General features: G+C 36.1%; 1 protein-coding gene across 2 annotated transcripts in view; it reads left to right on the top strand.

Moving 5' to 3' along the window:
• Nucleotides 1–9,083: 9,083 nt before the first annotated feature.
• LOC107671041 (leucine-rich repeat transmembrane neuronal protein 4-like) overlaps nt 9,084–17,687 on the top strand; it is a 139,684-nt gene continuing 131,080 nt past the window's right edge. For both annotated transcript variants that reach the window (XM_016463886.1, XM_016463887.1), the window contains exon 1: nt 9,084–9,708. In XM_016463886.1, the coding sequence (XP_016319372.1) occupies nt 9,705–9,708 (4 nt within the window). In that variant the 5' untranslated portion in view covers nt 9,084–9,704. The remainder of the gene's footprint in view (nt 9,709–17,687) is intronic.

The raw sequence follows: 17,687 nt of genomic DNA, 5'->3' as shown, positions 1-17,687 counted from the left end.
ATCTATCTATCTATCTATCTATCTATGTGTGTGTGTGTGTGTGTGTGTGTGTGTGTGTGTGTGTGTAATTATTTTTTTCTATCTTATTGATCCTTTAGCATGAAAACACGATTTCCTACACATGCTTAGTTAATTGCTCTGTTTAACCTTTAAACATCAAATCATCATATTCTCCCTTATTGAATAATAGCTCATATGCAATAATTTGTTATGTCATGACTCAAGTTGAGAAATGAATGAAGGGGTTTAAGAGGATGCAATAGATTGGAGGGGTCTAATTATCCTTGAGCAGATGGCAGCCCTCCAGAGGTCAATAGACTAGATGGGTCGTTTGATTAGACACATGATGCAGAAATCACTAAATATCCCACAATGTTTAGGGGCTGTGCGGAAAATCAACAAAGCCAATGAGTTCATGAGGGCGCGTGTTTTATGCGTGCTTAACATTAATCTTGATCTTCATGGCACACTGTTGATGCATTTTAAAGTTACAGTCACATTTATTGATTTTATGGCATGAACAAGAGCAGAACGGCATTTGAAGTATGAGAGAAAAAAGTCCATATATTGCCAAACTGATCTAAACCATATTTTATTGCTCAGAGGTTGCTCGAACATAGAGGGTAAAATTGAGTTAATTTAATTAAGTATCAATTTTAATGTTAAGTCTCAGATTATTCTTTAAAAATCCTGTAAAGGAATAGTTCATCCAAAAATTTAAATTTTAAAATGTACTCACCCTCATGCCAAGAGGTAGAGTTTGTTTCTTCATGGAGAACAGATTTGGAGAAATGTAGCATTACATCACTTGCTCACCAATGGATCCTCTGCAGTGAATGGGTGCCATCAGAATGAGAGTCCAAACAGCTGATAAAAACTACAGTAATCCACACGACTCCAGTCCATCAGTTAATGTCTTATGAAGTGAAAAGCTGCATGCTTGTAAGAAACAAATCCAACAATAAGACAACAATCCAAATAATCCAACAATAGCTTCAAACTATTGTTTTTAGACTAAAATACGTGTCTTCTATCCAATATTATTGCTTCTCCAGTGAAAAAGTTATCTTGTCTGAATCAGGAGAGAAATATGCGCATATTAAGCACCGTTTACAAGAAAGAAAGAAAGAAAAAAACAGTCCAAAACAGATCTAAACAAATATGTGGTTGTATTTTGATGTGAGAGAACAACAGTGGATGGACTTTTGGATCATTGACTCATATTTTGGCCAGAAGCAACAGTTTAAAGTTAAAACACCTTAAACAGAAGAGATTAACTGATGGACTGGAGTGGTGTGGATTACTTGTGGATTATTGTGATGTTTTTATCAGCTGTTTGGACTCTAATTCTGACGGCACCCATTCACTGCAGAGGATCCATTGGTGAGCAAGTGATGTAATGCTACATTTCTCCAAATCTGTTCAGATGAAAAAGCAAACTCATCTACATCTTCGATGGCCTGAGGATGAGTAATTTTTCAGCAAATTTTCAATGTTGGGAGAACTATTCCTTTAAAAGTAATAAAAGCAGAACCAAAATATTTTGTAAACTGAGCTTAAAAATGAATGTGGTTAGTGTAGCTCACATGAGGAACTGGAGGAGAAGCATCTGAAAAGCAAGAGACTTTGGAGAGAAGGCTCTGATTGGCCATTTGATATGTGTAAAATGTGTTGAAAACATTTTCTTGGCTTTTGTTTGCATGACAAGAGCCCTGCACTGTCCGTCCCCATTGCATTCAATAGATTGGCAGATGTTTCAGATGTTTCACCTTGGCAGTTTAATTCTAGTGTGTAGAGAAAGATGTGAGTAGAAAATCTCAGATTGTTCTTTCTTGTTCTTCAACAAAAACCAAAATCATCCTCCAGCTGATTTTAATGGAAAGTTTGAAGATTGATTTCCTCTTCTTTAGTTTTTTTTTTTAGATTAGTATGCAGACAGACAGCAGCTGCAGTACTATATCTGTTCATGTATATATTTGTTCGTAGTGTGTACGTTTCCATTTATTCTGGGCTGGAGTTGCTGTAAATGTAATTGATGCTCTGTAAAGCACGCCACACACATCTCACCTTTAAAGAAAACTGCATTTCACAGCGTTTGCTTACACCAGTCATATTCCACGATTATCTCCACATTTGAGTATGACCACAGTGCACCTGTTTCTCTTGCTCTCTGTTTCTACGCAGCATGTGAGCCCACACACATCCGTGAAGCCGTCTCAATCCTCACGCTCCATTAGCCTCGGCCAATGACAGCTTCCTGTGCAAAGCAGAAGGCCGGAAACCATGGGCGTCACTTTGTTTAAAAAGTCCTGCGGAGTGGGGTGGGTGTTTGCAGATGTGCTGATTTTGCTGTTGAAAAATGGTGATGGATTGGCTCTTGAGTATTAAGTTATGCACAGACAACTGAATGTGATATTTTACTGCTTTGATAAACAGTTGGTGTATTTTATTGATTTACAGTTCAGTCTGTACTAGAGAATTCGCTCACTCCCAAATCAAATTTGAAAATTCATTTCAAATGCCCAAAAAATCATTTAAACAACAGTATCAGAAGCACATTTAACGTCTAGCATTCTTCATTTGACAGCTTTATCACTACATCTGTCATCTACTAGTCTTGGAGTTTGTAGGTCAGTGGATAAATGTATTGATTAGCAGTCAAGTGGCTGTGATTACACAACATAAACTTGTAAACTGAGTTTTTGTTTTTTGTTTTTTTTAATTGAACCCACTTAAAATACATTTTTCAAACTCATTAGTCTATTTAAGTTGTCTAGTCACAGTGTTCAATATTTTTCCTATAATGTCATTAATTTACAGCAAATCATTACATCTCTTAAAATCACTACAATTCATTACAAATCATGAACATTTAAAAAAATTTTTTTTTTTTTAGTAAGGCTAATTTCATAGATAGTATTTTGTAATAGCATTTATTCTAGGATGTTATCCTAAATGCAAACAATTTAATAATATTTACATTTGGATAGTAGTATTTTTCAATATTTGCCCTAACATGTTGTGGATAAAATGTAATAAAATGAATGAATGAATTTATTTATTTATTTACTTATTTATTTTCATTTAATTTCGTTTAATTTAATTCCATTTTAATTTCATGTTATGTTTTGTTTTGCCAGGCTAATTTAATAGATAGTATTATATGTATCATGGTTGTATTTAATGAGTTCTAGTATTTTTTCCTAAATACAAAATATTAAATAATATTTTTAATTTGTTTAGTAGCCTACTATTTTTCACTATTTTCCACTATAATTTCATGAAAAAAATCTAGTTTTTTTATGTATCATCAAATTTTGTAAGTTGTAATATTTTTTCCTAAATAAATAAAAACAATAAAAATAAAAAAGTAAATATTATTTTAGTTTGTCTATTACTGTCTTTAAATATTTTCTTCTAAAATGTCAAACAGCTACTATTTTATGTATTGTATCATCCAAGTATTTTATCATAGCTAGTATTTTACACTAAATACAATCAATTAAAACATATTTTCACACTTTTGTATAATTGTATAAACTTTCAGCTTGCATTGGAAATTATGCTAAAGTGGTTTTACCTGTATTTTCCTTCACACAGTCTCATTTATTCATTATCACTTTTTTACATGCCTCCTATTTCTTCATATCAAATTAATATCATATAATCAATATCAAATCACTCCATGTTACATAAAAGGCATTCCGGTAGCTCCAGGTCATGGTTTGATTCTTAGGGAATGCATAAACTAATAAAACTTGAATGCAGTGTAAACCACTTTAGATGAACACGTCTGCCAAATGCATACAGTAAATATAGTTGAAGAAAGGCACACTTGTAGAGTACGTCTCCGCTGTGGTTGTATTCCTTCTCTCTGCTTCCTGTTGACTATCAGCGTCATCCTTTGCTTGTTTATGTTTGTGAGATGTCAGTCTCCCCACCGACGGATACAGAATGACAGCAGGAGGAAGAGCCGTTTTGGGGCCCGATGGAGAGGAATACAGTAGAGCAAAGCATTTCACCCAGAACTCCCTCACGGAGCCCTGCACTCTGACAGCCGAGCACTCTTTTTAACCTCGCGCAAACACTCCGCTTATTCTGAACGTATCTTCACGACCGAGGGAGTCTTTCTGACAGCTGGTAGGAAGGGGAGGGAGCGTTAAATGGCTGCCACGGCGGATCCGGTGCTTTCTGAGCAGAACCATATTTTAGCATTTACTTGTCAGGCATATACAAACACAGATAACACACCTGGACAGAAATGGCGAAGGTTTGTTTGTCCGGAATGAAGTTTGCATGGGATTTACTAAAAAACGGTCTCTTTAAATGACCTTTCGGACCTTACAAAAGCAAACAGCCTTAAAAATAGTGTCCTTTTGTTCCTCCTGCACGACCTTCAGATTGAAATGAAAGGAAGCGTCAGCTAATTGGGAGAATTGAACAGCTATTTCCTCACTGAAATGTCTAAAATCCCAGAAGTGTTGTTTTACAAATATGGTTTTCCTTTTCAGTGCACTGTAAATTACCAAAAAAATAAGAAATAAAAAATTAATATATTTCAAAATATACAAAAATGACAAAAAACAAGAAGATAAATTTACATTTGTCATGTTTAAAGAAAAACTTTATTTGTTGTCTATAACACATTTGAACATATAACATATGTGAATAAAAGAATCATACTTTACAATGTTAAACAAAAATTGTTTAAATATTATGAAATCATAAATATAGTTTGACATCAACTCTAAATGTATAGGCTACTGTAAGACTTGAAATGTGTCTCTCTATCTCTCTATCTATCTCTATCTCTCTCTCTCTCTCTCTCTCTCTCTATCTCTCTCTCTCTCTCTCTATCTCTATCTATCTCTCTATCTATCTTTATGTATCTATATACTGTATATATATTTTTATATATTAACTTCAAAAGTATATTTCATTGAGCTTAGCCTTTGACAACATGCATTTAGTACATATTTACAATAGATTTTGGCCAGATATCTTTTTTTTTTTGCCATATGGGAAAGGCTGTTTGTTGTTATCTTACTTCCGTGCATTACATTTCTCTCTAATAGCTTATATTCATTCTTATCTAAAGTATCACATTTAAACTTCTCATCCAAGAATGCTAATATTTGAGAATAGAAAAGAAATGGATGACTGGCCTTCATTACTCTGCTTTTGCAAGACCATGGCAGATAGTTTAGCTATTAAACTCATTTTTCCAACCTAACCTGCCAGTGGCTATTTTATAACTTAAACGTCCACTGGCCTTTTTGCCACCTTTCTTAATGACTGGTAGCTTTCCTGCGCCAGCGTTCTTGGTGGCCGGTGATGCAGCTCAAGCAACATCCTTATTAGTACAATAAGGTTAATTAGTGTGCGATGCCATTGAGCAAATTCCATTTTCTGTTGTAACCTTGGAGGATTTTTCATGCAGCTCACAAAATGGACGTGTCAGGCTGATGGCTGAATACCGGAGCTGAATTAGTCAGTGCAAAGGTATAATCATAAATCTGATTTGAAATTACTAGAGATGTTCGTAACAAAAAAAGAAAATTCTGTCTGTCAGGAAAATAGTGCGAGCGTTAGTGGGCGTCTTTTCAATTTTCCATTTTTGTTCTGCAGACAGCCGTGAAAAAATACTTCTTTATGTGCAGTTTGGACACAATATTTTTTTTCATTATTTCCAGATAAAATGTCTGCACAATACAAAACTATGACATTTGCTGGTTTGAACTAGAAGGCTTATTTGCTACGTTTTTCTTTTTCCTACGGATTCTTTTATCAGCTGAATGAAAGCAGATGCAATAATCAGCCTGTGTAATGCTTGAAGAAGTATGAATGCAATTGAGGTCATTGGCATATGTATTGAAATACAGATATCACTGTGGAAAACAGCCAGATTTCACTTCATCCTCTGAGAATACGGCAGCTTCATTATTCATGACAGTTCAGGCAAGTTTGCCATGAATAATCTGCACTTTCGTATTCCGTCTTGTTGATTCAAAACAAATATTTAAAAAGGCATGCAGTATATCCTTTATATTTGGATTTAACAGTTAGACTATAAAGTGTTACAGCTAACAAGATTTTTACTCTAGTTGGTATGAGTCAAATCAAAACATCCTCATCTTTCATAGACACTCACTTACAGGTTTCTACAATTTAAATAAACTTGTAAGAAATAAACTTCCAATTAAGGTTTATGGTGTTGTTCCGTAAAACAACTTTTTAAAGGAAAAAAAAAAGAGAGAGTTTGCTCAACTTCAGGCCATGCAAGATGATTTAGTTTCTTCATCAGAACAGATTTGGAGAAATGTAGCATTACTTGCTCACCAATGGATCCTCTGCAGTGAATGGGTGCCGTCAGAATGAGAGCCCAAACAGCTGATAAAAGCATCACTATAATCCACAAGTAATCCATATCACTCCAGTCCATCAATCAATGTCTTGTGAAAAGAAAAGCTGCATGCTTGTAAGAAACAAATCCAGCATTAAAGCATTTTAACAACTTCTAGTCAAAATTCCATAATGCATAATAACACTTCCTGTAGTGAAAAAGTCCATTGACTGTTGTCCTCTCACATTCAGATCCACCCACATATTTGTTTGTAAACACTGCTTATTCTGCTCATATTTCTCTCCTGATTCAGACAAGACAATTTTCACTGGAGAAAGCAATATTATGGAGAGAGGACTCGTATTTTAGATCGAAAGCTAAAAACATTATAATGGTATTTTATCAGCTGTTTGGACTCTCATTCTGACGGCACCCATTGACTGCAGAGGATCCATTGGTGAGCAAGTGACGTAATGCTCAATTTCTCCAAATCTGTTTCCCATGAAGAAACAAACTCATCTACATTTTAGATGGCCTGAGGGTGTGTACATTTTCTGCAAATTTGCATTTTAGGTTATTTAGTCTAATTTATCCCCCAATGCTGTAATGTCACTTCTTGTTCTTCTCAAACACGATAGTGCATACCACCTATGAAGATGTGGATTTGGCACTCGTTTGCATTTGTTTTCCATGCATCACTGCAGTGTGTCCTGAGCTCATCATCACAACAGAGATCGGCCTTCTGTGAGGCTGAACGCACAACACAAACACTTTGTTCCACCGAGGCCTGAACCTGCTGTCGCCTTATTGTCCGTGATCATCTGTATCCTCAATAGCGATGGACAGATTCCCTCTCCTTCCAGCCTGATGCTGAGTGGCGGATTTGGCGTGATTGGTGCTTCCCAGCTGTATTTTCTAGAGCCAAATTCAGCATATTACAGATATGAGCTCAAGTGTCCATTATCTCTAATTAGATGGACCGTATGTAGCAGATTCAGACAGCCACTTTGGAAATTATGGTGTTGACCCTGATGCACAATGACATTAGGAGGTCATATTCACTTGAACTGTTTCATAGGGGAGTGGGATGTTTGTTAAATTGGCTTACAAACAGAAATGAACTGTTTATGTAAACCACTGGTGCACTTTAAAGATGCTTTCCCATGTTTAGCTTGCTTGCATTTGCATTGCTTCTAAAAGGGTTTTTGTAATGAAGGACTGTCAGATAAATAGCTGTTATGTTACAGCTGGACAGTCTTTGTGAATCCAGACCTCCTGCTCTATTGTGCAAGCTGATGTCACAATGTATAAAGGTCTCAGTGTTGCTTGGCATTAGTTTTCGTCCTTCCAGACTGCTGCATCCTTGTTCATGTTCTCAGCAGTTTGGTTAAACCTACAGTGGCCACAAAACATATTTGGACACATTTTAAAATGTCTGAATTTCATAGCATTGGATAATGAAATATCAAACCAAGTGGCATCTGCACAATGTTTCTTCTTCTTCTGGGCAGAACTTATTATAAATTCTCATTAATTGATTGCATTGCGAAAATTTGACTTTATATTTTATGAGAGGAGGGTTTTAATAATCATGAAAAATACATATACATATATATATATATATATATATATATATATATATACATACACTACATGGTCAAAAGTTTGGAGTAATTATTATTATTTATTTATTTTTTTGCATTTATTTGATCAAAAATAGAGTAAAAACAGTAATACTGTGAAATATAGTCTAAAATAAAATAAAAATTTTCTCCATTTTTAATATATATATATATATTTTAATGCAAGCTATTTCTAATGATATAACTGAGCGGCAAATCAGCATATTAGAATGATTTCTTAAGGATCATGTGACACTGAAGACTGGAGGAATGATGCTGAAAATTCAGCTTTGATCACAGCAATAAATTACATTTTAAAATAGATTTATATAGAAAACAGGTATTTTAAACTGTAATAATATCTAATATTACTGTTTTTACTCTATTTTTTTATTAAATAAATGCAGCCTTTGTGAGCAAAAGAGACTTCAAACACACACACACACACACACACACAAACAAACAAACAAATAAATAAATCTTTATTGTTCCAAACCTTTTTTGACCAGAAGTGCATATGACTGATATATATGAATAAAATGCACTGATAAACCATTTATATAATAAGAGCAGAAGCATGCAAGGGATCGTTTGATTTCATGTTGACTTTAATTTTTATCTATGATTTGAAACCTAACATAGCCTACTTGTTTTTGTGAAAATGTAGTGTTCAAATATTATTTGAGAACCACTTGATATACAGCAAAAAAATGGCCTATAAGCCACGCTGTAACCAATCTTAATTAAATGATATAGCTTATATGTATATATAGACCATACCTTCAAGTAATTAAGTCAGAACATATGCAATAATATTAATTAATGAGTTTAAAAGAAGCAGTGCAGAATAAATGCTATAAGGACCTTTAAACCATACATTTACGCCTCTAAGGCATAATGAATCATGCGTAGCCCTATAAATGCAATTACCGCATGTTAATATTTTATGCAGTCATTTCAAAGACGCGCTCAAGAATACTTAGCCTCGCTATTTACGGGCAAATGCTGTGAACGGGCGATGCATGTCGCCTTTTCCCACCAGAAGAGGGCAATCCGATGCATAGCACTTGCAAAGGAAGGTTAAGCAATGACTGCACCAGTGCTGAGTGCAATCACACTCGCACACTCCTCTTAAAACCTTCTTCTGTTTTTGACAGATATTCGGCGAAAGAAAAGCGCCCTGAATGTGGCTTACAGCACCAGCTCTGAGCTCCTGTGAGATAAGCAGATATCTGGAATACATCACTCATCCTGCGCACAGCTCTGTTTTTTAACAGGACATAAGAAAGATGTTTGCATCCCTCGCTTGGCTTTCTTCATAGCTGCGCACGTTGGAAAGCATCCGATGGTGCGCTTTTGCGCAAATCTCTCCAAACTTTCCAACCAAGTGGAGGATATTTTGAGGCGAATGATATAGCTAATACACACACGCGTTCTCTCTGGAAATGTTCTTTTAAGGACCTTTTCGTTAAGTAAACCCTTAATGTTTGTCTTTTACGCTGGAAAGAGCTCTTAGGATTTCTCCGTTGTTCACTTGGACATGTTGCGCAGCGGCGCAGCTGCGGGATTGAAATAAAGCTGCCGTTGCCGGAGTTTTCCGAACCTCGCCAGCATCTCGGGCACCGCATCTTTGGGCAGGTGCTCTTTTCTGAGTGTGTTTGAAGACGGTGCCATGCGGAATCTGGAACCGCACATCGAAAGGCTGTAAAACCTGCTGGAAACGCGACATTTACGCAGAGATGGGTATGTTTCAGTAGATTTGAAATGAATCCGTGTTGTCTGTTGGCTCTCTGGAAACAGTTAGGAAATGAGGTTTATCGAAACCCTAAAATCGTCTCTTAAAATAGCATTGCTGTGGGATTTATAAGTGGGTTGCATGAATGAAGCATCTTTGAGTCTGTCCTTGCTAGCGTGCAACTTTCATCACGCATACCTGCAGACATCATATTGAACAGAATTTATTGACTTATATTAGATTTTGCACGAGTGATGTGTGATCAACAGGCTGTCTTTCTATCTGCTGTTTTGCTGTCCTGATTGGATTTTATGCTCGTAGATTCGTCTAACTCACATCTGTTGGGGAGAATCTGAGCTGCCTCATATGTGTCCTTGCAGATTTCATCTGAGGAATTCTAGGCATATGCACTGCATTTTCATACTTCACTATATGGCACCCAAATAACTATGCATTTTGTGAAGGACATAAAACCTGCAGTTATGCATCAAGAATGCTGTGTCAGTTCTTGCATCCTTCAAGAAGAAGAAAAAAAAACTCCAGATTTTGATTGATGCTTCAGAGCAAATGATGCTGTCATAGCGGAAAGCTGTGATTTACTATTTGATTTTATGCAGTCATTCATTTAGCTTGGAGTGCAGAGGTCTTGTTGTAGTCTCTTAACTGTTGCTTGTTTTGTTGTCTCTTTTTTCTGTTTAAATTTGAGGATTGAGGGAATATCATCCCTCAGATGCCTTTAAAATCATTTTGTAATTATTGAGAGCACAGATGGTTGTCCCCATCATAAATAATCATAATCAGATCATAAATAACACCCCGCCCCCTTTCCTTTTCCAGTGATCGCCCTGTATAATGTATGGAAAAGTCATTCATTCAAGTATGACTTAATGAAATGGTGCTGGAAGTGTGTAAGGGTGAATAGATGAAACAAATGTGACTCTTGTGTTCAGAATATGAGTATTGTCATCATAATGGCTGGTTGTCGTAGCGTCTTTGTGGCTGTTTACTGAGCAGATGATGTAGGTGGATGTTCACTTCTGTGCCTCACAGGTGTGCTGTTCGCTCGACTCGCTCAGCTCACACTCATTCTGGTGACATTTCTAATGCTGGCTGTTAAGAATAAAGCTTCACAAAATAATAAAAGATGTAAATGTTTAGGTGAACCTTACAATGAAAAGACCAGTTCATATGTCAAAAAAACAATTATTGCATAAAGAAAATATTTTTTTGATATTTTTAAGGACATTAAAATGTATTGCATGACAATTAAGCACCCCCATCCTATTTTCATTATCTTAATGTGCAAAAAAAAAATATATATACATAAAAACATTCTCATTACTGTGATACAGTAATGAAAATCATCCTGTGTGCCTGATTTTATTTTTAAAAATCAGCATAATTTAAATTTCATCCAATAATTAAAATAGCACTTTACTGTCTAAATAATATACCTTTTTATTATTATAGTAATGATGATTTTATCTAGTACAGTGGGCTAGTGATGATGCATAAAAATGTCACAATAAATAAAAAAATACAATGAAAAAACTAATCAATCTATTTTATTTATTAAATGAATAATGATTACATATTAAATAATTCAGTAATTAATACAATTTATTTTTATGCTTAATTTAATTTCATACATTTTTAAATAGTTTCTATATTGTTTATTTTCCTCTAGATTTTTGGGTGAAATATGGCTTATGCATTTCTTGACAGTGAGAGATTTTTATTTAGATGTTTTTTTTTCATGATTTTTGGTTGAAATATGGTTTATGCATTTCTTGACAGTGTGAAAATCACCTGTTCATTCACGCATTCATTCATTCATTAGTCTGTTCACTTCATTTATTTATTGTGGTCTATTTTTTTTGTTTATATGTCATCTGCACTGCAAATGCATTGTGTGGAAGTTAAATGCATGCCATAATATTTAGCAGAATTTAACATGTCACGTCAGTAGCATGCAATGTTGCCATATCTGTCACTCTATGTGACGATGAAACCATTGTCCCACGCTGGCACGCTCAAACAAGCTGTAAAGCAATATGATAATTGCACAGCATGAAGAACAACTACTTACTGTCATATTCCTGTTAAGTACCTCAGTGCGATATTACAGCGCTACAGAAAGGATAAGACCCGAAGCTAATTCCTCAATCCCCCTCCTCTCGTTCTTGCTACCTGTCTTGCGTTACCGCAGCCCACCGAAAGACGTCTGGACACATCATGTGTCCCTTATTAAACGTCTAAGAGCTTTTCCAGGTAATAGAGTGGAGAGGGTGTCAAAACAGATAACTGGGGAGAGAGACAGAAAACATGTCAGCCAGTGAGAAATGACAGGAAGTAGCCGTATCTGTTTCTCGGGTTTGATTGCTTAAACTGTGAAGACAGATTCTCGATTATGACCTGTTCCGTCAGGGGAAATTAAAATGTGGGTAATGGAAATATCATTAAGTTTGATATGAGGAATATAGAAAAAACTGTAGATGTGAAATCTCTTTTGTGACTGTAGCATGTGGGCTCCTCTTTGAATGTGATGGGATTGCTTCAGAGCTGTTCAATTTTGTGTCAGATTATTTTTGTGTGAGATTAGCACTGCTGTTTTGGGATTATGCTTTTCCTGCTCACACAGAAACAAATCACAGATGGGATTAGCACTGGAAAAGTTGGCCACTGTTACAGGGAGCTTTTCCGCAGGGCTCTGGTGATGCTGTATGTGCTTTAAAGTATGCTTGCAGTTTATTGTATGCGCTATGCAGTGAAAGAAATTGCACGAGGAAGTACATAATCAAGACATAAAAATCAATCCATCTACCAAGAGGAAAATTGTGTTGTTCAGATATTGCCCTTTCATAGCTCCTTACTGGAACACCATTTTGTGTTCCACAAAGAACGTTTCAGTAAACAGTTCTTAAAGAACTATTTTTCTTATTAGTGTAAAGAAGATTTTAATAATCTAAAGAACATGTTTTCCCCTACATCGTTAACAATAGAGGATCCAAAAGGGTGTTTTCGCAGCGATGCCTTAGAAGAACCATTTTTAGAGCAGTTTTTTGTTAGTTTGAAGAACATTTGAATATTTTAAGAACCTTTTGTGGAATGGAAAGATTCCATGGATGTTCAAGGTTCTTCATGGAACCATAGATGCCAATAAAGAATCTTTATTTTTAAGAGTGTATGTTTGTATGTGTAATGCTAGGTAATGCCATATGAGAAAGGAAAATCAAAATGAGATCGCTGTTGTATCTCACTTATTTCATTAAGAAAGCGATGACATTAATTGGAAAGCAACTGAAGACACTTTTGATGAACGTTCATGATGATCTCCAGAGATTGCACTATTAAAAATAAAGGTTCTTTATCGGCATCAATGGTTCCATGAAGACCCTTTACCATCCATAGAACATTTCCATTGGACAAAAGGTTCTTTAGTGGAAAAAGGTTCTTTAGATTAACACTAAGAATAGAAGGTTGTTGTTTTTTTTTAACTGTTCACTCAAAGGTTATTTGGGGAGCCAAACATAGCTGTTCTTTGGCATTGCTGCAAAACCCCACTTTTTGAACCTTTATTTCTAAGAGTGAAGAACCATTTTGGGTTACCCAAAGAATCTCTCAGTGAATGGCACTCAAAAGAACCATTACTTTCTTAGTGTGAAGAACATTTTATTAATCTAAAGAACTTTTTTCATCTAGAAAGAACCTTATATGTCCAACGGAAAGGTTCTATGGACATTAAAGGTTCTTCATGGAACCATCAATGCCAGAGTGTAACACCTCTAGACTTTCAGATGAGATCTCAACAAAAGTCTACCATCAGAAGTCAAATAAAAGTCATCTGTGTCCATTTTTCAATGCTTTCTCTTAAAATTGATTGGGAGAGATAAAACTGACACAAATGAGTTAACAGTTGTCATACTATAAGAACATTGAGCTATAAAATGAATGTGGATAGCAGCTCAGATCATTTGACCTTGGAAGAATTTCACTGGAAATGCTTGGGTTTGACTTTTGATCGCAGACGTCTTTTATATCTTAAGATGTTGAGACATAAAAGAGACATACTTGAGATTACTGAGGTCTTTTTCTCAGCAAGAGACACTAAAAGTCTCTCTTTGCTCACCATTCCACCCCTTTGCTGTGGAGGAAAAACAATTGCGATATTAAAGGGATCTCATTTAGATTTTTCTTTCCCATGGGTATCTAGCATCCAGTCGGTGAGATTGCTTTTACCACAAGAACGGCTTTGCAGAAACTGCGGTTCTGAGAACTGGATGTGGACGTGTTTTAATGTTGGTGGCATGATGAATGAGTTTTAAGATCAAGGGCTGGTTTACACGCACTATTTGACTGCATCTTGGCTGCCGTTCCTTTATCGTGATAAATTGGATGTAGGAAGGTGGGGGAGGCCAAGATGCACTTATGTTATCATGCATATATGCAGAGAAAGACAAATTAAATGGAGGTTTTCAGGTTGGCTCTTTTTGTACTTAAAGTGTGACTCACGAGGGTGACTCCAGCCGCTACGCTGTGAGAGTTAATTAAAACTTTGAGAATTTGCATGCGAACCCTATTGGGTTGTACAGTTGCTCCTTGTGTCCTTGTGTACCTTTGCATAACTTTGTGTGATCTTGCCCAAGGTGTTCTGTGTAGCTGGTAATATTGCAGAGACTAAATTGATTTACCCGTCTCTCTTTTTCTAATTAGGCTGTTCTGGCCTTCCCAAGTGACGTGTGGACAATTTTAAGGGCTAGAATGGTTTACATTAGCCTAAAAAGGGTGTTCTAGGTGGTCTGTGGGATTTTTCACATATCAAAACCACATACAGTATTTTGGTGGTTAGTTTTTCACAGTGCTGCGTAGTAACCGATTACATGTAATCTGGATTGCGTAATCAGATTCCAAAAATTAAGCACTTGTAATCAGTGTTGGGGGTAATGCATTACAAGTAACACAAGTTATGTAATCAGATTACTTTTCTCAAGTAACTAGTAAAGCAGTGTATTACTTTTTACTTTACAAGAAAAAAATCTGATTTACATTTTTTCAAATAAGCAACGCCAGTTACTTTTTCACATTTAATGACTGGCAGCTCTCCTGTCCCCATGTTGAGAGAAATCAGGAGAAAGTGCTGAGGTGGTGTGTGCACTGTGTAAACTGTAGTTCTAGACTAAATGTGAACATTTACTCATCTCACTTGCACAGAAACAGATTGAATATTCCTCAAAATGATCTCCCCATGTTGAGAGAAATCAGGAGAAAGTGCTGAGGTGGTGTGTGCACTGTGTAAACTGTAGTTCTAGACTAAATGTGAACATGCATTTACTCCTCTCACTTGCACAGAAACAGATTGAATATTCCTCAAAATGATCAAAAACAGTGAAATGCAAACCTGCAATAATTAAATATGTCAAATAATACAAATGTCCTTTGTATTTAATTCAATTAAAAACAAACAAAGCAAGCCCAGGCCAGGGGCCTCATTTATAAAACTTTGCGTAGAATTCATCCTAAAAGTGATGTTGAGAGAAATCAGGAGAAAGTGCTGAGGTGGTGTGTGCACTGTGTAAACTGTAGTTCTAGACTAAATGTGAACATTTACTCATCTCACTTGCACAGAAACAGATTGAATATTCCTCAAAATGATCAAAAACAGTGAAATGCAAACCTGCAATAATTAAATGTCAGATAATACAAATGTCCTTTGTATTTAATTCAATTAAAAACAAACAAAGCAAGCCCAGGCCAGGGGCCTCATTTATAAAACTTTGCCTAGAATTCATCCTAAAAGTGTACGTATGCACGAAAGCTAGATTTTGCGTACGCACAAAAGTTTTCAGATTTATAAAACCATTCGTACGCCAGAACCTGCGCAAAAATCCTTTTATAAATCCCAGTCAGAGAAAGATTGTGCGTACGTGCATTTACACCCCGTCTCCTCCCCGAAATCACCATATATGGACATTACAACGCCTAGTTTTACTATGCATGACCTCCCCGAAATCACCATATATGGAGCTTACAACGCCTAGTTTTACTATGCATAACCTCATCTGCATATCATTTTCATGCATATTCCCATCCACATGACACCATGTTTAACTCCATCAAAGGTACAAGACATTAAGGAGATACGGACTATAAATGCCATTTCTGCCATACAATTTACATTGCTAAAAATCATCCAGTATGTTTTAGAATAAATATATCAAAAAAATCCATAAAAACAAAAGTGTATAAAATACTTCTCAGAGAAACTTTTTAGAAAAGAGTTGATTCATTATTTTACACTTGCCAAATAGTAGGCTATTTTAATTGTTTTAAAGAAATCAAATTTATGCCGTTTTGCTGATAATGTACACATATGTTTTAGGGTATTTATATAGGCTAGTTTGGCCTACTTATATTTTGCAGTAAAAAATGCAGTTGTCTGACTCGGCGCGTCACTGACAAAATGTTTAAAAAATGAAACATGCAAATCTTACCGTTTACTTTAAATTCTATCCTTCAAATGTGTGACTATCACAGAAGGAGTCTGCCTGCATACATCAACATTTCTGTGCAGCAGTAGTTGTACAGTATTGTCATTGCACCTATTCAAACCGACCGATGGACCGTTCATCCACCGAATCCAGCAGTCTCCCATAATATCGAAGTGTGCATAATTTCCTTGTTCTCACTAAAAATATTTTCTCATAACGTGAGATCTGCAGTTTAGTTTAAGGAGGAACTTTTGTGCGCCTAGCACTCCTCCCTGTCATTAAAACAGCATGCCACAGGAAAAGTCATCAAAAATATAGTGCATCCTGTAGGAAACTGTTTCCTCGTCGAGGAAGACCAGGAGGTCAGAGACCAGGAGACTCTTGGGTATCTTCAGCAGAGTTCTTTATTGAGAACGCGCTGTGTGGTGCTGCAGTCATCAAAAGTCTGACTAAGGCTTTACATTGTAGTTTATATACATTTTAAGGGGGCAGTAGTTAGAAATGGAGACAAAGCACCTGGGTGACTACCTTAAACAAAGCATGCAAATGAAGTACAGGAATCAGCCCGACACCGGCCTTTTCCCAGCCTTGATCTCATCAGCATAACAGTGTCATTCAAATGCATAGGTGCTAATCCAATCAGGAAACTTTTTCCTCGTCGAAGCAGAGACCAGGAGACTCTTGGGTATCTTCAGCAGAGTTCTTTATTGAGAACGTGCTGTGTGGTGCTGCAGTCATCAAAAGTCTGACTAAGGCTTTACATTGTAGTTTATATACATTTTAAGGGGGCAGTAGTTAGAAATGGAGACAAAGCACCTGGGTGACTACCTTAAACAAAGCATGCAAATGAAGTACAGGAATCAGCCCGACACCGGCCTTTTCCCAGCCTTGATCTCATCAGCATAACAGTGTCATTCAAATGCATAGGTGCTAATCCAATCAGTCTGACAGTCCTAATTCAATCAGTATAACTACTCAAAGACTGGGGCAGAGGCACCAAGAGCCATTACAAACAAAAGGTGATAGTCTCAGTAATCTGGTTCATTTGACTAACAATAAGAGAACAGGAACAGACAGGAACCTCTTGCTACACTTTGCTTAAGATAATCATTTGTCTGATGTAATTTACCTTAAATGCTAAATACAATGTACTTCACCTTAGTTTTTCATGTGATGCTATGTCAGAACATAGGATCAGCATATTTTAAACAGATTCTTAAATTTGTAATCCCACAATCCACTACAAATATGTCTATTCATATTATCTTTAACTTCTGCATAATGACTTTATGTAGCCTAATCTCAGTGCTCATCTTCATTAATGAGTGTCATTTTTAATCTAATTGTTTATATCAAAATGAAAACAGACTTTAAAATACTTCATTGTTTTGCTCACTGTAGTAAAACTGTGCGTACGCATGGGTCAGAGTTTGCGTGCAAGTGCGCAAATTTTCCCGTCAAGTTTGTTTTTATGAATCCCATCTTTTGCGTAGGAAGTG

The sequence above is a fragment of the Sinocyclocheilus anshuiensis genome, unplaced genomic scaffold (genome assembly GCF_001515605.1).
Source record: "Sinocyclocheilus anshuiensis isolate Anshui unplaced genomic scaffold, SAMN03320099.WGS_v1.1 scaffold332, whole genome shotgun sequence".
Classification (NCBI taxonomy): Eukaryota; Metazoa; Chordata; class Actinopteri; order Cypriniformes; family Cyprinidae; genus Sinocyclocheilus; species Sinocyclocheilus anshuiensis.
Note: the sequence above shows the minus strand (reverse complement) of the source record. Positions and strands in the feature narration are given on the sequence as shown.